The sequence below is a fragment of the Elaeis guineensis genome, chromosome 14 (assembly GCF_000442705.2).
Source record: "Elaeis guineensis isolate ETL-2024a chromosome 14, EG11, whole genome shotgun sequence".
NCBI lineage: Eukaryota > Viridiplantae > Streptophyta > Magnoliopsida > Arecales > Arecaceae > Elaeis > Elaeis guineensis.
The window spans coordinates 3,430,009-3,457,741 of NC_026006.2; the positions used below are offsets into that span (position 1 = coordinate 3,430,009).

Here is a 27,733-nt window from a genome sequence, read left to right on the forward strand (position 1 = left end):
GTATATAATTATGAAATGTTGTTCTGTCATATTGAATTGTGTTCTTTATGATGCTAATATCTTTTATTCATATATTTAGTATGATATAGAAATTAAATGTGCATTGAGATCTAAAAAGCCCTCTGTAAAATGATATTAAGTTGTAGTGTAATTAATCAATAGCAGAACCAGTCTATGATGTCTAATTGATCAATCGGTGTCTAGGAAAGTGGTTCATGATTGGTAAAGAGAACGTGGTTTCTAATTGGTTCCGTTGTCTAACCTGGCCAAATTTATTGGTGTCTAAGGAAAGCAACGGAGGGACCCCCACCTCTCTCCCACTTACCTGGTTGATTAGATTAATTTAATTCTTGGCTGGGATGCTCGGTGTTATATTCACTACATTATGGCCTTCCTTCATGCTAGGACATTATTATGTCATGAACCATATTAGGTTTGTTGTGTAACCATAAGACCAATTATGAAAACTAACATAATATTGTTCTGACGCATCGAGATGCTTACAGCAATTTTTTAGTATAATGCTTTGTTGTGTAAAAACAAAAGTATTTATATTCTATTTTGACTGTATTAAAATGAAGGGTCCTACTTAACTAAAACATTATGGTCTGTTGTGTAAACACAAGGCTTTTAATATTTTAGAGGCCAGGGTTTTTATTGAGAATTGCATGAGATGCAATTGGAAAGAGTTTCCTACCTTTAAACTTATAAAAGGTTTGTTGTGCAACTACAAGATCTTTTATAAGGAATTAGGGTCTCGATCCCACTAAGAAAATCAATCAGGGTTTTCTCGAACATCATACTAAAGGGTTATGATGTCTGATAAAAATAGTGGGAGACACAATAAAAATTAAAGTCCTAATTTAATTGTGTATATCATCTTGAGTTATTTGCTTATGTAATGTTCTTTATTATGTAGATTAATGGCTTCTTCACTTTCACTTCGCTCCATTTTGGATACAAATAAATTGACTGGTACCAACTATGTGGACTGGTTGAGAAATCTTAAAATAGTACTTAGTCAAGAGAAGCTTTCTTACATTCTCGATACCCCTGACATTGAGCCAGTTGGGAAAGATGCCACAGAGGAAGAAAAAGCCACATATAGGATGTGGCAAAATGATTCTTTAACTGTCAAGTGTATCATACTTGCCTCTTTGACAAAATGAGTTACAGAGGCAGCATGATAGCATGGACACTCATTCCATATTGCTCAATTTAAAAGAGCTTTATGGAGAACAGAGTAGGACTGCTAGATATGAGATATCTAAGTAGTTATTCCGTGCCAGAATGACAGAGGGGTCATCTGTACAAAACCATGTTTTGATGGTTATTGACCTGATCACTCGATTAGGTCAATTAGGTTTTGTTATGGATGGAGAATTGAGTCAGGATCTAATCCTGCAATCACTTCCAGAATCATTTTCTCAGTTTGTCGTGAACTATCACATGAACAAACTGAATTCTTCTTTGCCTGAGCTGTTAAATATGCTCAAGACAGCAGAGAGCCATATCAAGAAGGATTAGGCTCCTCTTCTTCTTGTGGATGGGATCTCCAAGAAGAAGGCAGGCAAAAAGGGTTCTAAAAAGAGGCTGAACCCTAAAGGTGGTATAAATAAGAGAAAGAAGGGAAAGAAGACCTCCGGACAGTCGATCTGCTTCCACCGCGGCAAGACAGGTCATTGGAAAAGGAATTGCAAGGCTTATCTTGCAACAGTGAAGACTGGTGCAAATAATGCACCAAAAGGTATGTATGAGATACATACAATATTATCATTGAATTCTTTCATTTCAAACTCATGGGTATTGGATACTGCCTGTGGTTTTCATATCTGCAAATCATTGCAGGGGCTGCAGAAAATTAGAAGTTTGAGGAAGGGAGACTTCGAGCTCTATGGTGCTAGAGGAGATTCTATCCAAGCAGAAGCTGTAGGGACATATATCCTGAAGTTTCTTTCTGGGAAGATCTTAAAGCTAACAAATTGTTATTACATGCCTAAGATCATTAGAAATATTGTATCTGTACCCTTGTTGATAAAACAAGGATATCAAATATCTGTAACGAGCAATGGTTGCTCGATTAATTTTTCTAATGAAATAATTTGTCATGGCATTTTTGACAATGGTTTGTTGACTCTATGCTTGAATGATAATATTTTTCATGTTGATAAAATAGTAAACGTAAGAGAGATAATGTAAATAATACCTTACTTTGGCATTATCGACTTGGTTATATTAGTGAGACTAGGATTAACAAGTTGTACCAAGAAAAGTTCTTTGATTCTTATGATTGTGAATTATTAGGAACTTGTGAATCATGTCTCATGGGTAAAATGACCAAGACTTCATTTAGTAGACATGGAGATAAGACAAACGAGTTGTTAGGACTTGTATATACAGATGTATATGGCCCTATGACAACTCAAGCCAGAGGTAGATACTCATATTTTATTACATTTACAGATGATTTTTCTAGGTTTGGATATGTGTATCTTATGAAACATAAATTCGAAGCCTTTGATAAATTCAAAGAGTATCAAAGCATAGTCGAAAAATAAACTGGAAAAAGTATAAAAATCTTTCGATCTGATCGAGTAGGAGAATACTTATCCAATGAATTTTTAGACCACCTTAAAGCAAAGGGAATTATCTCTGAATGGACACCTCCTTATATGCCACAATTAAATGATGTAGCCGAAAGGAGGAACCGTACCTTATTAGATATGGTACGATCCATGATGTGCTTCACTGAATTGCCTACTTCCTTCTGGGGTTATGCTTTAGAGACCGCAATAATTATCTTGAATAGAGTACCTTCTAAATCTGTATCTAGCACTCCATATGAAATATGGAGAGGTAAGAAGCCCAATCTTAAATATTTTAAGATATGGGGATGTTCAGCATATGTCAAAAGAAATTTTAGATATAAACTAGATACTAGAGCAGATAAATGTTTGTTTGTTGGATATCCTAAGGATAGTATAGGATATCTATTCTACCACCCTACTGAACAAAAGGTATTTGTAAGTAGGCATGCCACTTTCATGGAGAAAGAATTTATCCTAGAAAGAGGCAGTGGGAAAAATATTGAAATTAATGAAGTTCAACAAAAACAAATAGATATTTCTTAACTAAATATTCACATAAATAAGGAAGAACTAGAACACATAACTCCTATCCGTAGGTCAGAGAGGGTATGATATGTACCTATAAGTATGGGTTCATTATTGAGAATAATGAAGCCCAAGTCATTGAGAATGACAAACCTTTGAACTATACAGAAGCTATCATGAGTAAGGACTCAGACAGATGGCAGGATGCTATGAAATTCGAGATGGACTCCATGTACACCAACAAAGTATGGACTTTGGTTGATGCACTAGAAGGGGTAAACCCTATTGGGTGCAAATGGGTCTATAAGAAAAAGATTGGAGCAGATGGTCAAATAGAAACCTATAAAGCTAGATTGGTAGCTAAAAGTTTCAGGCAAAAACAAGGTATTGATTATGATGAAACTTTTTCACCTGTTGCCATGCTCAAATCTATTCGGATAATGCTTGCAATAGCAGCATACTATGATTATAAAATATGGCAAATGGATGTGAAGACCGCCTTCTTGAATGGTTTTCTAGAAGAGGAGGTCTACATGTCACAGCCAGAGGGTTTTATCTCAAATGACAGACCAAATCAAGTATGCGGCTTAAGAAATCCATTTATGGATTAAAGCAAGCCTCAAGGAGTTGGAACATCGCTTTGATGTAACAATCAAAGAATTTGGCTTCATCAAAAATATGGATGAACCTTGTGTGTATAAGAAGACTAGTGGGAGTGCCCTAGTTTTCTTGGTTCTGTATGTAGATGACATACTCCTTATTGGGAATGATATCCTAATGTTACAAACAGTCAAATTATGGCTATCAAATAAGTTTTCTATGAAAGACTTGGGGGAAGCATCCTATATACTTGGTATAAAGATCTATAGAGATAGATCTAAAAGGATGCTAGGCTTATCTCAGTCTAGGTACATTGACTTAATACTGAAAAGATTCAGTATGAATGAGAGTAAAAGAGGTTATTTACCCATGAGTCAAGGCATACATCTCTCTAAGAAGATGTCTCCTAAGACAACTGAAGAGAGAAATAGAATGAGTTCTATTCCTTATGCTTCGGCTGTAGGATCAATAATGTATGCTATGTTATGTACCAGGCCTGATGTAGCTTATGCCCTAGGTATAGCCAGTAGATTTCAGGCTGATCCAGGAGAGGATCATTGGAAGGCTGTGAAAAATATTCTAAAGTACTTAAGAAGGACTAAGGATATTTTTCTCATATATGGTGGATCTGATCTTAAACTAGAAGGATACTCTGATTCTAGTTTTCAATCAGACCCAGATGATAGCAAATCCATTTCAGGGTATGTCTTTACTTTGAATGGTGGAGCAGTGAGTTGGAAGAGTTCTAAGCAGCAAACAGTAGCTGACTCAACCACAGAGGCAGAATACATAGCTGCAAGTGAAGCCGCCAAGGAAGCTATCTGGATGAAGAAGTTCATCACTGAATTGGGCATTGTTCCTGAGATTGAGAACCCAGTACCACTTTATTGTGATAATACTGGAGCAGTTGCTCAAGCAAAGGAACCCAGGTCTCATCATAAATCCAAGCACATTTTGAGACGCTTCCATCTCGTTCGTAAAATAATTGAAAGACAAGATGTTATTATTGAACGAGTAGACACAAAGAACAACATAGCGGATCCATTCACTAAAGCTTTACCACAGCAGCAATTCGATCGCCATCTCGATTGTATGGGGTTGAAATATAAGGGAGATTGGCTTTAGTGCAAGTGGGAGATTGAAAGGAATATGCCCTATAAGCCAATCAAAATGTATAAATAGATGGATATTTTTTTTGTCTCTCGACAACTCATGTACTGATGTTTTAAATAAATAAAGGCATTTAGTTCATCATATGCTGCATCTTATTTTTTTTGATGAACCCCATAAATTAGGGCTATGGTTTTAGGGTTATGATGCGATCATACCTAAAACCTTAAAACTCTAATTTTAAATATTCCTAGTCGATGGAACATTGAGTAGGGGATCAATGTTTTCGGTAAGACTGGTACATCCTATGTATGCTCGGTAAGAGGGTAATTGATCTCACAATTACTTGTGTATGATACTAATATAAGGATGTACATTTTTATTAGAGAATGAATTCACTGAATTGATCCAATTAAATAATATCTGATGGAGTCTTATCTACATGTCAACAGATTTTTCTTTAGTGGGAATTGTGCATGTAAATCTTTTGACCTGAGACTGCCGTAGAACCTTATAAGCATGAATCCATATTTTGGATCATACTCATTCATGATTTAATCATGTACGGGATGTTCTGGATATGATGGATTGCTTATGAAGGTTGTGAGTAGGTCAATATGGAAATGATCCTCCTAGTAAGAGGAGATCGCATCCTATCTGCTTCAATCAAATAATGATTCAGAAGACTTTGATCAAAGCATTATCAAAAATTAGAAATAGTTTCTAATGTTTCATAAATCGAAATTATTATCAAGAGAATTGTGAATATAAAATTGGGTTTGACATTTTTCCTACCCAACTTATATTCGGGATGCAGGATGATCGTAAGATCAAGTTGCACGTAATTTTCACTGAAGGTATTTTTTGTATTTCATCAAAATTTCATATCTTTCAGGTAGACATGATACGTTGCTAGACGTCAATCATGTCTTGTGAGTTTGATCGAATTAAAGAGTTTAATTCGATCATTAATTAAAAGCTGTTCTGATTGATCAAAACGGTTCAGCTTGATTTGACCTAAATCGGCTAGGTTGTGTTCTAACCAAATTAGTTTAAATTCACCTGGACTCACTGCGGCTAGATGTGGAACCCAATGGGTCACACACAAAGAAATTGATCATGGGTTTAATTTGATTAAACCATGTTTGCAAGTTGAACATGCTAGCACATGTTGCAAACCCTAGCATTTAGATTCGAATCGAATTCGAATCGGGTTTCGATTTGGGCTAATTTAGAACCAATTTAAGCCAAATTGGATTTGGTCTTGAAATGGGTTTGAAGTGTTTTAATTGGGCTTGCTGTTGGGTGCCAAAAACAGGGAACCACATGCCTAAGAGTCTCTCTCTTGGCGTGTGGATTTAAATCCATGCGCATGAGCCACATGGCGCATGGATAGAGTTGGCGCCACCTTAAATTGGTCTTATCTATTTTTTCTCCATAGTTTTTATTCTACGAATGATTTTCAGATGTCTTAGGAGGTGCCTAAGAGTCTTCTGATATTAAACTCCTCGTAGAAAAATTAGGAGAAGTGGTAAGAATTTAAATCCATGCGCATGTGTCACATGGCGCATGGATGGGAGATGGCGCCCCTTACTTGGTCTTTCCTATTTTTCTCTGTGACTTTTATTCTACAAATTTCTCAGATGTCTTAGGAGGTGCCTAAGAGTCCTTCTGAGTATTAAACTCATCGTAGAAAAATTAGGAGAAGAGATAAGGATTAAATCCATCCGCCACCCTTGGAAGCGCCCCTTGGAAATTTCAAATGGGGAGATAAGTTTTAACTTATCCACGCCCCTTAATCTCTTGCGCCTTCCTAAGTTGCACCCTCTATCTTGGCCATTGGATGGGCTTCCTTCCAGATCCAAAGGCAAGAGTTGATGGGCCAATAAGAGAAGCTTTGTGACTTCTCATGTGAACACCGTAAGTTAAGATCGAAGAGTCCTTCTGAAATAAGGCGCCTCTTCAACCCAACTTTGATGTACACATGGCATTTTACAATTTATGGGGCGTGAGAAATAGAAAGGGGGCATGAGATAAAGTGTGAGTGGGCGTGAGATGTTTTGGTTTGCACCCTACATGCAATATAAATAGGGGTGCACGCCGAGGAGTCTTCGTGCATTCAGAATTCTTCCTTCTTTCTTACAAGAGGCTTTCTTGTCCAATTTTCTTTATTCTTTCTCTCTAGCCTAGATAAGGTCCTGATAAAGGACAAGAAGTCTTCCAAAAGGCTTAGAGAATTAGAATAAAAATTAAGGAGACAAGGAGCAAGAAAGGAAGGCAAGAAAAGGTCCAACAGTGTGATAGCAAAGCCAAGAAAGGAGGTTCTGCCCAAATTGCATTTAAATTCTGATAAATCAGAATTTAATTGCAAAGAATATTTAAATAGGTGCTAGTGGGTTGATTGAGTCCCCGTGTGGATCAACGTTGGAGGGTGAACACGTGGGCACCTAGTGGAAACCCAGACGGATTGCTGCCGGCAACTAAGCACAAATAGGGTCTAGCGATAAGAGATATGTTTCTATATCTTTTATTTGATATTAATGCATATTATATGGTTTAATTTCTGATAAGGTGATCTTGGAGTTAGGTTTTGATTTTTATGATTTCATAATAATTGCTTTGAAATCCATGCTTCCACCATTGTCACAAAACCTTTCAGTGGTATCAGAGCCACCTTGTTAGAATTAAATCATATGATGATATGTTAATGATTTAATGGCAATATTATAAATATGATATGATCATTATTTATGTTTTAATATGATATTAATATGATGAGATCATATTCATTATTTATAATTAAATTATGATATATATAATTATGGAATGTTGCTCTATCATATTAAATTGTGTTCACTATGATGCTAATTTCTTTTATTCATGTATTTAGTATGATATAGAAATTAAATGTGCATTGAGACCTGAAAAGCCCTCTGTAAAATGATATTAAGTTATAGTGTAATTAACCAATAGCAAAACCAGTTTATGATGTCTAATTGATCAATCGGTGTCTAGGAAAGTGGTTCATGTTGGTAAAGAGAACGTGGTTTCTAATTGGTTCCATTGTCTGACCTGACTAAATTTATTGGTGTCTAAGGAAAGCAACGGGGGGACCCCCACCTCTCTCCCACTTACCTAGCTGATTAGATTAATTTAATTCTTGGCTGGGATGCTCGGTGTTATATTCACTACATTATGGCCTTCCTTTATGCTAGGACATTATTATGTCACGAACCATATTAGGTTTGTTGTGTAACCACAAGACCAATTATGGAAACTGACATAATATTATTCTGGTGCATCGAGATGCTTACAGCAATTTTTGAGTATAATGCTTTGTTGTGTAACCACAAAAGTATTTATATTCTATTTTGACTGTATTAAAATGAAGGGTCCTACTTAACTAAAACATTATGGTTTGTTGTGTAAACACAAGGCTATTAATGTTTTAGAGGCCAGGATTTTTATTGAGAATTGCATGAGATGCAATTGGAAAGAGTTTCCTACCTTTAAACTTATAAAAGGTTTGTTGTGCAACCACAAGTTCTTTTATAAGGAATTAGGGTCTCGATCCCACTAAGAAAATCAATCAGGGTTTTCTCGAACATCATACTAGAAGGTTATGATGTCTGATAAAATAGTGGGAGACACAATAAAATTAAAGTCCTAATTTAATTGTGTATATTATCTTGAGTTGTTCACTTATGTAATGTTCTTTATTATGTAGATTAATGGCTTCTTCACTTTCACTTCGCTCCATTTTGGATACAAATAAATTGACTGGTACCAACTTTGTGGACTGGTTGAGAAATCTTAAAATAGTACTTAGTCAAGAGAAGCTTTCTTACATCCTCGATACCCCTGACATTGAGCCAGTTGGGGAGGATGCCACAGAGGAAGAAAAAGCCACATATAGGATGTGGCAAAATGATTCTTTAACTGTCAAGTGTATCATACTTGCCTCTATGACAAATAAGTTACAGAGGCAGCATGATAGCATGGACACTCATTCCATATTGCTCAATTTAAAAGAGCTTTATGGAGAACAGAATAGGACTGCTAGATATGAGATATCTAAGCAGTTATTCCGTGCCAGAATGACAGAGGGGTCATCCGTACAAAACCATGTTTTGATGGTTATTGACCTGATCACTCGATTAGGTCAATTAGGTTTTATTATGGATGGGGAGTTGAGTCAGGATCTAATCCTGCAATCACTTCCAGAATCATTTTCTCAGTTTGTCGTGAACTATCACATGAACAAATTGAATTCTTCCTTGCCTGAGCTGTTAAATATGCTCAAGACAGCAGAGAGCCATATCAAGAAGGATAAGGCTCCTCTTCTTCTTGTGGATGGGATCTCCAAGAAGAAGGCAGGCAAGAAGGGTTCTAAAAGGAAACTGAACCCTAAAGGTGGTATAAATAAGAGAAAGGTGGGAAAGAAGACCTCCAGACAGTCGACCTGCTTTCATTGCGGCAAGGTAGGTCATTGGAAAAGGAATTGCAAGGCTTATCTTGCAACAGTGAAGACTGGTGCAAATAATACACCAAAAGGTATGTATGAGATACATACAATATTATCATTGAATTCTTCCATTTCAAACTCTTGGGTATTGGATACTACCTGTGGTTTTCATATCTACAAATCATTGCAGGGGCTGCAGAAAATTAAAAATTTGAGGAAGGGAGACTTCGAGCTCTATGGTGCTGGAGGAGATTTTATCCAAGCAGAAGCTGTAGGGACATATATCTTGAAGTTTCTTTCTGGGAAGATCTTAGAGCTAACAAATTATTATTACATGCCTAAGATCATTAGAAATATTGTATATGTACCCTTGTTGATAAAACAAGGATATCAAATATTTGTAATGAGCAATGGTTGCTCGATTAATTTTTCTAATGAAATAATTTGCCATGACATCTTTGACAATGGTTTGTTGACTCTATGTTTGAATAATAATATTTTTCATGTTGATGAAAATAGTAAACGTAAGAGAGATAATATAAATAATACCTTACTTTGGCATTGTCGACTTGATCATATTAGTGAGGCTAGGATTAACAAGTTGTACAAAGAAAAGTTGTACAAAGAGAGATAATGTAAATAATACCTTACTTTGGCATTGGGACAGCTGGATTTTGCCATGAATGGTGAACTAAGCCAGGATTAGATCCTGTAGTCTCTCCCTGACTCCTTTTCTCAATTTGTCATAAATTATCATATGAACAAACTGAACATCAACCTGCCACAACTGCTGAACATGCTGAAAACAACAGAGAGCCATTTCAAGGGTGAAAAGGCTCCGATACGTCTTTTTGATAAGATCTACAAGAAGAAGACAAAGAAGGGTTCTAAGAAAAAGATGAATCCTAAGGCTGGCATCTCCAAGAAGAAGATGAAGAAGGTCTCCGTCAAAGGTACTTGCTATCACCGTGGCAATAAGAGCCACTGAAAAATAAATTACAAGGAGTACCTTACAACCGTGAAACCGACAAACGTTGTTAAAGATTTATATATGATACAAACTAATTTATCATTAAGTACTTCAATGTCAAATTTTTGAGTATTGGATACCATCTGTGGCTCATATCTTTGCAAATCATTGCAGGGTCTATAAGAAATAAAGAGTTTGAATAAATGTGACTTCGAGCTGTTTGGTGCTAGTGGAGAGTTCATTCAGACCGAAGCCATAGAAACCAAGATTTTGGAATTGCCTTCAAGCAAAATTTTGAAACTAAAGACCTGTTATTATATTCTAAATATCGTTAGAAATATTATTTCTATACTATTGTTATTAGAACAAAATTTTGAAATAAATATAAAGAACAATGGTTGTTCTATATATTTTTTTAATGAATATTATGAAAGTACTTTTATTAATAATGGTTTTTTTTTCATTTAATGATAATATATTTCATATTGATAATATGAAAAAAAGAAAGAGAAAGGATGTAAATATCACATAGCTCTAGTATTGCTGACTTGGCCATATAAATGAGTCAAGAATTAATAAGTTATTCAAAGATAAATTTTTTGATCCTTATGATTATGAATCATATGAAACTTGTGAATCTTACCGTATGAAAAAAATGATCAAAACTCCATTTACTGGATATAGAGAAAAGGCGAGTGATATTTTGGACCTTGTACATACTGATGTATGTGGTCCAATGTCGACTCAAGCTAGAGATAGATACTCTTACTTCATCACATTTACTGATGATAGGTCTAAGTTTAGATATGCGTATTTAATGAAATACAAATCTGAAGCCTTTAACAAATTTAATGAGTATCAAAGAATGGTTGAGAAACAAACTGGTAAAAATATTAAAACTCTTCGGTCTGATTAAGGAGGAGAATACTTATCTAGTGAATTCCTCGATTATTTAAAATAAAATAAAATACTCTCTCAATAGACACCTCCTTATACTCCATAATTAAATAAAATTATGGAAAAGAAGAATCGCACTTTATTAGATATGGCGCGGTCCATGATATGTTTCACAGATCTTCCGATATCCTTCTGGAGATATGCTCTCGAGACTGCAGCATATATTTTAATTAAAGTACCTTCTAAATCTGTTTCTAGCACTTCATATGAAATATGAAAAAAAAAAGATCCAATCTTAAGCATCTTAAGATTTGAGATTGTCCGACTTATGTGAAAAATGTTGATAGACATAAGCTGGATGCTAGATCAGAAAAATCTAGATTTGTAGGTTATCCCAAGGAGAGTATAGGATACTACTTCTATAATCCTACATAATAAAAGGTGTTTGTTGGTAGGCATGTCATTTTTTGAAGAAAGAGTTTATCCAAGAAGGAGGTAGTGGGAGGTCTGTTGAACTTGAAGAAGTTCAAAACCTACAATCCATCCAGGATTCATAAAATGATTTTCAACCAGATGTGCCCATTGTTGAGACACAACTACTATGTACACCTCCTCTCCAAAGGTCGAATAGAGTGCGTAACGTACCACTCAGGTATGGGTTTGTCATTGAGAATGACAATATATCCCACATCATTGAGAATGATGATCCCACGACTTATTCGGAAGCTGTCATGAGTAGTGACTCTGACAAATGGCTCAATACCATGAAATCCAAAATGAACTCCATGTATATCAACCAAGTTTGAACTTTAGTTGATACGCCTGAGGGTGTGTCCCAATAAGCTACAAATGGATCTTCAAAAAAAAGATTCGAGCAAATGACTAGATAGAGACCTATAAGGTCAGGCTAGTGGCAAAAGGTTTCAGATAAACATAAGATGTTGATAAGTGACCTTCAGATCGAGATATATAAAGATAAGTGATTGGATTTGATATATTTTCATAGCCACAGCTCATCTGGGATGTTATTTGACTGAAGGATTGAATTACAAGATAACTTGTCACTGAAAGATATTTTGATAATTTTTTTATCAAAATTTTAAATCTTTCAAATAGTCATAACACGCTGCTAAGCGTCAATCTTGACTTGTGGATTCATCAGAATTAAAAGAGTTTAATTCTAGAATCAATTTGGAAAAGTTCAAGTTGATTGGGACTCTTCGGATGACCTAATCTCATCGGATTAGGGTTACGTTGAAAGTCTTGATCCACTGCTGGCTAGATTTGGAACCCAATAGGTCACACACTTTGAGATTTGGTCTTAGTCAGATTTAATTAGAGTTTAATATAAATTCTATGGGTTAATTTGATATACTAACATATTATATTAACCCAAGTTTCTAAATTGGTTTAGATCAAAGTGTTTGAGCTAACCTACATCAGTTGCCTTTGATCTAATGGGATTGGATCAATTTAAATTGGATCTTTATCCAACTTGAAACAGTTTCAAGTGGAGAAAGACTCCTCTGCACCCATCAAAAACCACACCAAAAATAAATGCCGCCCCACCTCTTTTCAGCGTGTAAAGTTGGAGAGTCCTTCATGAAGGCTCTTAACTAATACGCGTTGTCTTAAATTCTCAACCAGATATCTATTGATTTATCACCAAAATTAAGTGGAATTTTTATGGCACACAGAAGGAGAGTCCTTCTGTTGCAAGTATCTTATGTGCTAAAAAATTCCACATGGTGAATTTATTCACCATGTGAGAAGTTGGAGCGCCAAAGGTTGGTACCCCTTCATCCCATGACACGTCTCTTGGTCCCTTATTTATATAGGACATCCCACATGGCTAGCTACTATGATTTTGGGTTGGAACCAGAGATTAGGGATGTGAAAATCATAGAAAAAATTTTGAAAAAAATCTGAAAAAAAGATAAGAAAAAATTGAGTGACAAAAGTTGTAAGAAAGATGGTGAGAAATTTAGCAAGAGTAGCTAGTATGCCCTAGGGTTTGGTTTTTCCATATGTTGGAGCCAAAAATCAAATCCTAGGTTTTGAGACATCTGAAGAGTGTCTTCTTGGCATGATCCTGATGGCAAGCTTGGAGGCAATTGGGCTTTGGCGCGATCGAATTACAAGTTCGAAGACGGCAGTGTTCTTGAGAAAACAAGGCTACGGTGGCGCAGAGGTTAGGAAGGACCTTGGTTAACTTCCGTGTGGATCACCATTGGAGGGCTTCTACTTTGGAGTCTCGTGGAGAACACCAACGTGTCACTTTTTTTTTTGATGAAAGTAAAAATTCTATCTCTTTTGCATGCTTATTTTTGTTTTATCGATATCAGCAAGGTGATTCTAGGGTTTGGATTCTAACTCGATAGTTTTATTTAATAAAACTATTGACTTGTTTGATTTTAAAATTTTAAAAATCACTTTTCCCTACGTGGCCGAATCCCAACACCATATAGATAATCAGATCCTCATCATTCTCATCAAGTTCAATAGGATCACCATTCTGGATCAAGAAATCGTAGCATCTATCCGGTTGATGTGATACTCTATCGGATCTCCTTAATGGTGCCTCTATTGGCTCCAGATTTGATTATCCAATCAAATCCAATTCTATGTGTCATCTTTTCACCTCTTGAACTTCATCAAGTTCAATTTTACAGGCATTAGCTCCTTTTCTAAGAAACTCTTTTTCCAAAAAGACTGCTCTGCTGCTGACAAACACCTTTTGCTCTGCAGCAAGATAGAAGTAGTACCCTTTAGTTTTCTTTGAATATCCTACAAACAAGTATTTATCAGATTTAGGTCCAAGCTCATCTATTTTTAAATACTTGATATAAGCTAGACACCCCCAGACCCTAAGGTGTGAGAGCATCGACTTATGCCCAGTCCATATCTCATATGGAGTTTTATCGACAGACTTGCTCGACACTTTATTCAAAATATAATAGGCTATTTCTGGAGCATATCCTCCAAAGAAGATTAGTAGACTTGCAAAGCCCGTCATAGATCAGATCATGTCTAACAAGGTTTGATTCCTCTTTTCAAACACCCCATTATGTTGTGGTGTTCTAGAAGGAGTCCACTATGAGAGAATCCTATTCTCTTCCAAATATATCAGGAAGTCATTGGTGAGGTATTCACCTCCTCGATCTGACGAAAGGATCTTAGTACTCTTTCCAGTCTATTTCTCTACTTCAGTACGGAATCATTTAAATATTTCAAATGATTTTGACTGATGCTTCGTAAGATAGACATATCCATACCTCGATAGGTCGTCTGTAAACGTAATATAGTAGTATCCTCCTCTGGCACTTATGTTCATAGATCCACATACATCAGTATGTATTAGACCTAGGACATCGTTGGCTCTTTCACTTTTTTTCTTAAAATGCGACTTAGTCATCTTATCAAGCAGACAGGATTCGCAGGTTGGTAATGATTCACAATCATCTATTTCAAAGACACGTTCCTTGATCAGCCTGTCAATCCTACTTGTGTTCACATGACCAAGCCTACAATACCAAAGGTAGGATTGACTGACATTATCTATGTTAGGGCATTTACTGGATGTGTACATTACACCAACAGACTGTGATATTATGTATATGCCATATTTTAATTATCCACATATAATTATAGTATCATTCATAACAATATCACAAAAATCATCCTTTATTATAAACTTGAAACCAAGTTTGGCCAAAAGGCCTACAGAGATAACATTCATCAGAAAGAAGGGACAATAATGACAATCATCTAACATAACACTATCAGACTCGAAGATAAGCTGCAAAATTTTCAAGGTCAGAACTGGAACAAAGCTTCCATCTCCAATGTTTAAGAACCGCTCGACCTCTCAAAACATCCTACTTACCTGCAATCCCTATAATGAATTGCATATATTAAAAGGACTTTCGGTATCCAAAACTCAGGTAGTAGTATCACAAACAAAGAAATTACAAGAAGTTATCATATAAGTACCTGTGAAGCAACCATTTGCTTCTTTCTCTTATTCTTAAGCCTGTTTGGATCAAAGATGGCTATGTAAGTAGGACAATTCTTCTTCCAATGACCCAACTTCTTACAGAAGAAGCATTCTGCCTGGCTCTTGTCAACTTTTGACCATTTGCTCTGCTTGGGGTCGGTGACACAGAATTTCTGTACATTCTTCTTCTTTCCTCTCCTAGAGGATTGACGATCTGCAAATGAACCTCCCACTAGATTCATCGGCTTTTTCTGGAGTTGGTGGTCCTTCTCAAAAGTCTGTAGCAATCCTAGCAAACTATGGTAGTTTACTGCAGGCTTCGTCATTCTATAATGATCGAGAAAGGATAGATAGAATTTCGGTAGCAAGTTAAGGATTGTATCCTTGCCTAACTGTTCATGTAACGAAAAGTCAAGTTTGCTCAGACGTTCAATCTGCTCAATCATGTATAGTACATGATCGGTGACTAAAGCCCCCTCTCACATACAGACATTGAACACTGTGTAGGAGGTTTTGTATCTCTTCGCATCCTCAGAGGTGCCCAAGGATTCATTCAATATTTGAATGATCAGCTCTGACTGCGCATCCTCGAACTTATGGCTAAGTTCGTCATTCATAGCTCCCCTCATCACATAATGCACAGTCGTTCGATCATTGAGCCACTTCATGTAAGTGTCTCTCGCGGCATGAGCATTGGCAGCAGGTTCTTCAGATGCCTCATCCATAAAAATGTATAGAATCCTCTCATGCTCCAAGACGATCTTCAACTTTCGATACCAGCTATCGAAGTTGGGTGTGTCGAGCTTGTCGCTGTCCAACAGTGTACGGAGGGAGTGTATTGGCCATAACTGAAAGAAAAACATAAGCTTATTAGTATATGAATTATTTTTTAATCTCAAAGACATAGACTTTAGTCTAAAAATTTTTTCACTATTTTGTATGAATTGATAGCCTCTACCTCCAATTCGAGGAATTACATTAATTCCTTAGCGGGTACTAGAACCACACAGCCTGCATTCGGGCTCGAGTGTGGCTCGGCCAACCCTAGTGCATCTATGGATAGGTTCATAACTAATTGTTTCTTCAAACAACTTCTACCAATTAGGTTTTGCCCCAGGCATTCCTTCAGCAGGCGTGCGGCATCTCTACTGAAAATCCTGATTAGGTCCAACCATTAACATGACAACACCAAGTGTATCCAACAAATAGATGTCCAGACCCGAGTGTGGCTCGACCAACCGAGCATTGATCTGAAGGTACAATAAGATGGTCATATGATGGATGATAATTCTAATACGTAATAGACACCAGGCATGTTGCGCCTCCAATGCCCATTGAAAATATTGAACTCATTATCACACACCTTAATGGAAGGCTATGAACAAGTTATCCCATAATTGTATCATTTTATGGATCTAATAACTTAGAGAATTTGATTTTATTGACTTGAGAATAAGAGAAGAAGTTGACCTGCAAGCTGTAAATCCTCCCACTGACTTCACCAAGTCATGTAGAGGATTAGACACAAGCTAGTCTAAAGATATCTAAATCAGTCACACTGATTAACCTTGATGGCATGAGTCAGCTCGAATCAACAAATGACCTAATCAAAATATAATCCACCATGTTGGCTAGGTAAGTGAGATCAGTGAGCGAGATGTGTTATGAACTCACCGTAGACACATCTAGGTGAGTAGCTCCCAAGTAAAAATCACTTGATCGAATCTGTCAAACTTACCTGAGACACCAACTAGTTAATTAATTTCGATTTGATCCACCAGAAGATTCAGGCTTAACCACGGAGCCATGATCATGGTCTATTTATTAAGATAAAAAATATGAACTTGATTAAACTTCAACCATTGAGGTTGATCTAGAGAAATTCTGACCTAATCCAATTCAACACTTGATTAGATTTAACCAATTTCTCTATTTGATCCATATGTGTTTTTAACCTTAAATCTAATCCATTAGAAGGAGCTGATTCATGCTAACCTTTTGCCCACCAATTTATGTGGTGTCTTAATGATCTTCAATTCTCAAATCTATATCATTTAAACTTAATTCAAAATTAAGTATGTGAAACGTGTATTTCAGTTTATAGAACTATTCTATCAGAATTTCAGGTGAAACATACCATATATTTCAATTCATGAAAATAAATTTTCATAATATGTTTAACAATTAAACATACATAGGTATGATCTAAACTTCATACATACATCTCATGCATCATGACAACTTTTAGATCAATACCGGTTACATCTAATGTAATATGCTATTCAAATTCTAAAATAATTTTATATCTGAATTTATCTTACTATAATGAATTATAAATCACTTTAGATCAAATTTAAACATATTTATGATCAAAATAATTCATAAGAATCTATTCGCTTTTTGTCTTCATGAAATCGGATTATAATGACACCTCTACACATCATAAGAGAATCCATCGAATGAACAAAAGAGAGATTAATCTCTCCGATCTCTTATAACTGGACGGTCTGGTGATCTCATCAATCTGAGTACTAGGCTACTAAGATCTGAAATCTAATTTCATATGTAATCACATCAACACATAATTTTGATAAAATAATTTATGTCATGAACATATCCTTGATCTTATCAATCATGTTCTTCATCTAATCTAATTAAATTTGATGCATCATATACATTATATCAGATCTGAAATACATCTTATGTTGATTCTAAAATATCAATTTCAGATCTGATATCATATAGAAAATTAATTAGATGCAAACATAAATACATAAAGATTAAATTTCTGATTAAATATGTTTTCATATAGTACTGAATTTCGTTTGAATTCAGATATAAATATCCATCAAAACAGATCTAATTCAAATCTGAAATAAGTCCCACTTCATAACCAAAATAACAATATTAAAATTCTGTTAAAACAAATTTAAAACAAATTTTAATTCACGTTGTTATTCCAATAAAAATTCAACAACAATAAAATTCTGTTATAACAAACTTATAACAACCTTAATCAACCATTGATTAGATTCATCTAATCCAATCAAAATCAGATCAAAAATTTTATTTAAATAAATTTAAATCAGATTTAATGTCTAACATAAAATCTAATTACATATAATATGTAAATAATTCAAAAAAATTCAGTTATGCATCATTATATCAAAGCCTGACTCTGATACTAATTGAAGGAAAAAGAAACCTATTTCTCATAGATAACCAAGGTTGCATCTAAAAATTTTCTTTGAATCTTACTGAATAAGGATCAAATCTTTACCTGTATTGCAGCAAAATTGAGGATCAAATCTCCAGAATCTGGATTCAACCTTCGTATAGGCCTGGAAGCACAGATCCTCTACTTCGCATGCACGCCACACAACGCAAAAAAATGGGATGACCTCTAATCAAATCACCTTTGCAACCCAACCAAAAGAGGAAGGAGAGGTACTGGTGTGATGCCTCACACTAGCAAGGGGAACGCCCAAGGATGGGCCCACGGCAAGGGAAGAGGGGCGGTAAGGAAGAGGTGGCGCCAAAGAAGAAGGGTTGCCTCTAACTCACGCCTCTCTCTCTCTCTTTCTCTCTTCTCTTAATCTGATTTGTTTGCTATTTCTTATATATCCATAGGTAAAGACCATCTTTATTTATAGATGATTCTCATGACCCATTAAGTATAGGACTCCTAATTCAAATATGCTTTGAATCAATCCAATACTCATGAAAGGACTCCTACATGAGATAGAATTGCCATCACATATGGTGCCCACAAAGCACTCATTCCCACACCTGCATGGGACACCCATAACCAACACCATGCCAGGTGCTAGTTGGCCAAAGAAGTGAGGGAATCCCAATTCAAGTAGGACTCCAAATATCTCATCCAAAAAGGATCTAATTTGAATACAATTCAAAACTGGTTCGAAATAATTTCGAAAGGCTGTCAATCCTAAACTCTTTAGAACTTTAGAACCAAGTCTAACTTAAAATTTTAAATCCAATTAAGTCTAATTAATTCAAATCTAATCTAAAATTAATTAACACTTAAATTCAATCTCTCATAGACTCCATAGATCATAGATCAAAAACTATTCATTTCTAGGATTGAACCTGAACCTCATGTGTAGTGCTAGCTAGACATAGTCAACTCTTCAATCTCGTTTGATCCATAACTTAATTCTCAATCAAATTAGCTTATATATTTAATCAAGTCAAGTATTTCCAAATTAGACACATAAAGATAGGTCAATACTTTTCTACTTTGTTTAACTTGTATGCATGACTCCATAGGTTCAAACACTAAGTCAGTTATACAGAAACCAATTCCTGCACTAATCGAGACACCATCTAGCAATGGTTTCCAACGTCCAGATAGGTCGAATTATCACAAAAAAATATTTCAAAATCCATACATATGGTTACAATATAATTCATCCCTTTGACCCTGAATGCTCTAGAATGATCTCAGGTTAACTATTAACTGAGAGTGTTCCATCCACATTGTATTTCAACCTTTCAAATCCATCTAATGGATTAACCTGATCAAGGCTTTACTAAATTGAAATACAGCGATACGTCAACTCTAATAACCCGAAGGATCAATCCCATCTTGATCCGCACATAAATTTTACAAGTACTTGACTATATCCAGTAGCCTTCCGTCACTGCATTAGAAATCCAGATAGTCCTGCACCAAAGCATAGTGAGTTACTTGCAAGTCACTATGGTGATCTCAAGTCTGAGGGACACTTATGGCCATATGCTTTGTAAGCAGCTCTTGACAGCAGAATGCTCAGCAAGTGAGTGACTTGTTCATTGACGATGTACTTCTACATCTCACCTGTATGCCATACCAGTGTCACCACACTCCTTGGTTAAGAGGACAACTAATCTATATGACACAATGATCTCCACTCGATAAACGTCATCATTCTGTAATGACGTATCATTTGGTCGTGAACATGTTTAAGAACTATATAATAAATCCTCTTTTTATCGTTCATTAACCTAGTTCTAAGGACTTCATCACAACACAAGAGTTCTATAAAGAAGATATAACTTTGTGATGAAAAATACTAGAATAATTTTTATTTATTAATCAATAATTCATATATAAAGAGAAACTCAATTATCACACGATTGGTTTTAGGACAACTCCCAACACCTATCGGGCGAACCGAGCCACAAAGGTTTCTGCAGCCCTCCGATCGCCATAAAGGGCCAATGCCAGCCTCCGACAACCTCTCTCCTCTCTCTCTCTTCCTCTATGTCTCTCTTTTTTTTTCCTAGCACCGGTGTGTGCCATTTTTTCTGTCGAAACCATCCCGGTTCTCCATCAGTCTGGTTCGACACACCCCGAATCGTCTGGTTCGGGATAATTCTGAAACCATGGTTGGTCATGTTCATTTTCTTTTTTGGTACATATACTCCTTTCTTATTCATTGCCATTTCTACCTTACAGTTTCTAGAAGAGTAGCATTCGAAGTACCAAAGCTAATATAGGGGTAAAAATGTAATTATCCCTGTACAATATCTATCATATAAATGTTCTATGCTATACTTTGTGAAGGGCGAAGAGACAAAAGATGAACCTGGTAATAGATCCACTCCTCCTGAACTTGGGAGACATTGTAGCAGAGAGGTTTGTCGCTGCAAAAAGCAAGCCTTCTTGTGGATATATATAGGGTTCCCATCACCGGGCCTGATGAAGTAGAAAGATAACAAGCATATGCTTTTTTTAGTTGTTCTCCTGGAAGAATACCAAATGTCTGCTGAAAAACCTTGTCACATCCACCTTCTGCCAGCACTTTTGTTCCTTGTGCAAGCCTAGCCATGGCTGCATCGGTAACGCTAGGACCAGTTTTAACTGTTTGACAAGCATACATAAGCATACTAGCTTACCTATTTTGGGAGGGTGTAAGATATTAACTATCATTTATACTTCAATTTAAGGTCAAGTGTGCTAAAATGGAAGTGCATCCATTACAAAGATTTAAATACTCAACACCAAAGGTTATTAAATTTACAAAATCACAGAATTAGAAACCAAAATATGCAGAGATATTATAAGTCAGAAGCTCCCAAAATGCACAGATGCAATAATAGCCTTTTGAAAATCAAATGTCTCTGCTAGATGAATTTTCAAACCAATAACAAATGCATTTTTATTGGCTTATGGCAAAATCAAGGACATAAACCAATACCAAAACTAAGAAAAGAATTCTGAAACATGGAAATAGAACTTCCACATTCAACAAATTTATTCACTATTTTACCTCAATATCGAAATTTCATATGAATCTTAAAACTCGATAAATGGATGCACACACTTTAACAAATTCAGCCCTCAAAAGACATATTTCTCAAAACAGGAAAGAACACAATTAATATGTTAGTTAATTGTGAAAATTCATCAAATGTTGGAAATTGAAGTGGTTGGTCTTCCAAATAGTCCTGCAGGTTAAAGGTCAATATTCCTTCTTCGATCTTCAAAACTTAGAGACTGATGACTGAAGACCTTCACCATGCTATTTTCAATCCATTGATGTTCACCTTGAGATCTTCAACAATCAAGTCATCATTCATTAAGTCTATCATGATCAAGTAAACTGGAACCTAGCACAAATTATGGACCTTTCCTCAAGCACATCCAGATCAACTCATCCAATTTCTTAAAATACTAAATGTCCTCTACTAACAATGATGCCTTGTAACAGTTTAAGGAAGTACACAAAAGCTAAACTTAAAGAAAGTGCTGGAACCAATACTTCTCCACAGGGATCCTGCTTCCATTGTATGAATTTACTGAGGATGCTCCTTGCTCATAAACATATAAATTGCATAAATCTGCACTTTAAATTATATTAATAAGAAAGGAAGGAAAAAATCGAAATATGGACATCCATGACCACAGGGGCAAATGCCCAATCCCAAAGTAGCATAAATCTATAAATGGAGCCCATGATGCATCATCAAAGGAAAAGATGACAATCAAAGTATGAGAAAAAGATTTACTAATCTTTTGTTTTTTGAAAAAAATGTCTTATGCCTAAATATAATAAGCCATAATGACTGAAGCCTTGAGTAATAAAAATCTATTCAAATCATTAATTATAAGGGTACCCCATCTGTTAAACTAATATCATGACTAAAGATAATTTATATTGCCACCAAGTAACTTTAAGTTCATCAAGGTACCTTTACGTATCCAAAATCATATATTGTAGAGGCATACACATGCATATACATACATAAAGATCTTAGACCAAAAACTTGTCATAAAATCCAATTGCACCAAAAAACCTTTTTTCTCCAATCTTCTAAAGTTTTCTCCTTAAATTACATTTTTCTAACATCCTATCAATCAAAGTCATCCTCGCTAGTACCAAACCACAGTTTGAAATATTGAGCAGTTCGGCACATATCTAGGCCTCGTCGATACTGGTTCGTGTTGTCACTTTCACACGCAAGAATGATTGATCTTTTTTCACGACATCACCCATCATATCATGCTCTGCATAGATCTCAAAGCACTCTGAACATGTCGATTCATCCACCTACATGGATCTCGAAGCAACCATCACATGATCCAACGGTGAATTTGCATGAAGGTGAATCATTCTTTCACACAAAAGTACAGCCCTGTCTCCATTGATACAAGGAGGTTTGATTCAATATAGGGAGGCATGGTTCAAAAAAAACCATCTAAACCACCACCAAGCTGCCAAAACCAAGGGTGGATTAGTAGTTCAGGAATGGAATCCGGCTGGTTTGTTCTGAGCTGATCTTGGACCACTCCTAAACTAAGTGATACACCTGGGTAATGCTCAGGAAGTGGCATAATGGGTGATTTTTCCCTTGCATTCAACCATTAGAAGGTGGAGACAAGAGGAAGAAAAGACAAGCTCCTATAGTGATTTTTCATATTGAATTGGCCAATTAAAACATTTTCCAGCTAAAAATTCTTTGAGATAGGTAATTTTTTCCCATATCTTTTTTTCTAAAAAAAATCATTGATAAGTTGAGCATTAATTTGTGACTAATTGGAAAAATTAGAAAAAAAAATGCAGTAAATTGAGATTAAATTTATTTGGTAATCATTCTCCAAAACTGATAATTAATTAGCAAATTCTAGAAACAATTCTGATCAATATATTTTACATGTACTTTAAGTTATAAGTTATGTGACATTATGTGATATATATATATATATATATATATATATATATATATATATATAAACGTCAGCACACACGAAACCTTAATTAAAACAATTAATTTGATACTTCACCTTATTTCTTAAAAAACATATAGTTAGATAACAAAATATGATAAAAACCAAAAATCAGACTTTGGAGGCTAAAACAAGCCGTACTAAGTATATTTGTTGCATATTTATGCATACCAATCTATACCCTTTGTCACTACAATCGTCAACACGATGCATGGCTTACCCACCCTCGATTATGATATCAGTTCTTGGTATTTCAAACTTTGAACCAAACCAACCACTTTAAACCATGGAATTCCATACCGGTCCAAACTGGCCGGTATACCCCCTACCGAGCCAGACCAACGGAGAACTGAGATGGTTCAACCAAGAAAAATGGTACACCAGAGGAGGGAGAGGGAAAGAGAGGAAGAGAGAGGAGAGGAGGGAGAGAGATCACGATGCTGCCAGAGGCCGATAGTGGCCCACTACGACCGCCGAAGGGCCGCAGAGGCCTTCGCAGTTCATTGTTGCCCGATAAGGCTTTTAAACGAGAGAGAAAGAGAGAGAGGGGAAGCAACAGTACCGGAGGGTCGTGCAGCCGACAGAGAGATTACTGGAGTACCGGGTGGCCACCGTAGCCACCGGATGGTGGAAAACATTCAGATGGAGCTACGGTCGTGGAAGAATGGTGACTGCCCCTATTCCTTCATCGCATCTTTTCAAAAATATCGATGAATAGTAAAGCCGGTAATTGGTTTGCCAGTTTCACTTAAGTAAAGTAAGCAAATCTGTTGTCAGTTTCATTTTTTGAGATTTTTTTAAAAAATTTAAAAACAATGAAGCCGGCAATAGATTTGCCGGCTTAACTTAGCTTCACTTAAGTGAAGCTGGCAAACACATTGCTGACTTCATCGTAATCTGATTTTTTTTAAAAAAAATCATAAAACAGGAATGATCGATCGCCTCTGTTTTACGCCCGCGGAGCGGCAGGCATCGAGTGCACCATCCGATGGCTATGACAGCTAGCCGGAGGCTCTCCGACGGCCTTTCCGATGGCTTCCCCTCCCTTATTTTTTTCCCCCCTCTCTATCTCTCTCTCTTTCTCACTTTTCCTCCTCTCGATTCGCTTCCTTTGCTCTGTGTCGATTGGTGCCGATCCGGTCTGGTACGGATCCATACTGCCGGCCGGCCGGTAAGGGTTTCAAAATCGAGTTCACGAACCCTAATTTAAACAAAAGACTTTTGTGATTAAATGATTGAGATACCTAATTTTTCCTATCACACTTTAAGAAGGATAGGAATAAGATGAGTCAAACTAACTTCCCTACTAAACAATGAAAGAATTAAACCTTTGCTCTTTTGAAATGAGCTAGATCAACTTTGAGCCATCATAAAATACTCTTCAAGAACTCCATCTAGTTTTTGTACATAGCTGATGCCAAGTCTAGATAAAAGAGGGTTACGGTAGGTTGATGGCTAGTGTAAAATAATAGTCACATCATAAAAATACAAATATATATATATATAAGAAAATTGTTAAGAGTGTTCCTTATTAGCAACACACTACATTAAACTCAGCATATAGTGGAAAGTAAGGGTTAACTAGGGCATTCCCTAGAACCAACATACTACATAGACACCCGGATGTGGTGGGAAGTAGGCAAGGATTCTCACGCTTAGTGGACAAGTGTGGGTAAAGAAGTTAATCAAAGAAAGTAGAATACATCTAGCAACTTGAAATATAAGATCATTGACAAGAAAATTGATGGAACAAATAAATACAATGTTTAGGAGGAGAATTAACATAGCGTGCCTACAAGAAACTAGGAGAAAAAGCAAAGACAGTCGATATGACAAATTTAAACTTTGGTATACTAGAAAAGATAGAAAAAAATTATAGTGAATTATTGTAGTTAAGAATTTAAATTAGAGCTAAGAGAATAGGAGTCAAAATAACCTTGATAAAATTAGTGTCAGAAGAGGCTATTAATATTATTAGTGTTTATGCTCCTCATGTAGGTTGGACAATGCTACAAAACAATGCTTTTGGGAGGATATGAATATTTATCAAAGGAGATTTTAATGTGCACATGAGAAAATAGAGTATAGATTTTGAAAGGGTCCTTGGAGGTTATGGTTTCGAGGATAGAAGCAAGAAAGAAAATGTCACTTTGGAGTTCATGATGATCTATGACCTAGTATTAGTTAATAATTTCTTTAGAAAGCACTCTCACTTTATAACTTCTAAAAGTGAGCTTCATGCTACTCATAAATTTCATTCTTACTCAAAAGACCAATCAAATTTTAAAGATTGTAAAGTTATACTAGATGAAAGTTTAACCACCCAACATGGATTGGAAGTTTTGAATGTGTGTATTAGGAAATGAAAGAGGACTAAACAAAATAGGAATTCGAGAGCTAGGTAGTGGAATTTCCAAGGAAAGAAACAAATGGCTTTAACAGATAAAAGGCTGAAGGTAGAAAAATAGGTAGAAAAATAGGATCCAGAGAGGAAAATCAATACCATGTGAAAATAGATACCTAATTGTTATGGGAGAATACCGTCTGACCTCAACCTTTCCCCTTTGGACCACCACCGAGCACATACTTTGGTCCCCTTGAAATGAGGATCGGATGGCTACAAAGGAATCAGCCCATCACCTCAGCCATACAACGACGACATGGTCAGTCTCATACCGCCCCCATGGTCGAATCTAAGCCGACGACTCATAGACGAACTTGAAGTGTTGGACCATCTCAAAGGAGAGCGTGGACCGACGGGAACTCCCCCAAACATGGGGTGGTTATAAGGGAACATGACATGTGAGTAAATATCACTTACTGCCCACTACCCATGATCATATCGTGAGGCATAATTCTCCGTGATGATTATTGATTAATAAGATAACATACTTCCCTCCTTTTTTCTATAAAAGACGGCACAAAGGATCCGTTGGTAAGCTCTTTGGAACTCTGAAAAACTAAAAACATCCACTCACTCACTTTCTCCCTCTCACTATTCCTAACGCTCTGGCTAACTTAAGCATCGAAGGGTCCTCCACCAGAGAAATTTTGGTGATCGGACATCTTTTTCAAGATCTAGGCACTATCAACTGCCCTCGAAGACCCGCCAACCACCGTGCTCTAGATCGGAGTTTTGCCGACCACAGCCATTTTCTCCTCGTATCAGAGCCTTGCGGCAAAAGATTGGCCCTAGAGGAAGGATTCGTGACTTAACAATAGTGGGAAGAGAACCATGGTGAAGACTAGAGTGCACAACAATTCTACTGCTTCCTGCCGATAGTCATCCCGATGTAGTCTAGGTGGTGCTACGTGAATGTCCACCCTAGGAGGGCCTGCACAACCACCCGTGATAGCGGATCCGCAATGGTTTGATGATCTAATCCAACAGGTCCAGGCTTTGACTAAAACCATGCAACAGCTTCAATAGGCCATCAAGCAGTGGCAGCCCTAGGAACCTATTCATCCGACGGCTCCCTCTCAACACAACCACTGGATCTACCATCGGAGTCTAGAGGCGGCACCCTAGGGCCCACATCATCTGCCCCTGCCGCATGGCGATCACCATCCCACCAAGGCTCGAGAAAGGAGTGACGTTAGTGCTCCCTAGCTTCCTCCAATGGTGATTCGACCCTAGGCTACCCTCCATGCTCCGAAAAATTGCATCGAGAGGAATATCTTGAGCAAAAAGTTCGGAAGATTGAGCACCATTTGGGCGACTTCGAATAAATCTAGATCTGCTAGAAGAAACAATGGAGCAAGCTCAGATCAAGATGGCTCCGTATCAGCAACGAGTAGCCCGCTACTACACCACCTGAGTCAAAGCAAAAGTTTTCCGACCTAGTATACTCGTCCTACGATGTGCCGAAGCATCCAAACCCACAGGACGGAGCAAATTGGCCTTGAATTAGGAAGGATCCTACGGGGTCGCTAAGGTAATCAGATCCAAGGCTTATAAAATTGAAAATTTTGACGGCACCCATATTCCTCAGACTTGGAACACTGAGAACCTCTGAATATATTATCAAAAGATCTATGATCATTTTGTTGAGATTTGATGCCTCGAGATTCGATCCATATTGAGCCCACAACGAGATCCAAGATGACGAACGGAGTCCAACGAGTTCAAGAACAATCCAAACGGAGTCCAGACGATGAAGATACGCGTGAAAGAAGATCGGAGAAGGTGGCACGATGCACGAGGCGATGGCCGACAGTGATGCAGTCGGGCCCGACAGAGACGCACGCGTGTGCAGGCATGCGTGGCCCAGCATGCAGGCGGGCCCAAAGCGAGCATATGCACGGGCCGGCCTAGTGCGTGCGAGCGCCCAGGCCCAACGCCCCTGCG

At 36.8% G+C, this 27,733-nt stretch overlaps 1 protein-coding gene across 1 annotated transcript in view; it reads right to left on the reverse strand.

Moving 5' to 3' along the window:
- Positions 1-27,733, reverse strand: part of LOC105035776 (GEM-like protein 1) — a 117,858-nt gene that overhangs the window by 58,163 nt on the left and 31,962 nt on the right. Inside the window, 1 exon segment of the mRNA XM_073248499.1 lies at positions 20,744-21,018. Within this exon segment, the coding sequence (XP_073104600.1) occupies positions 20,744-21,018 (275 nt within the window).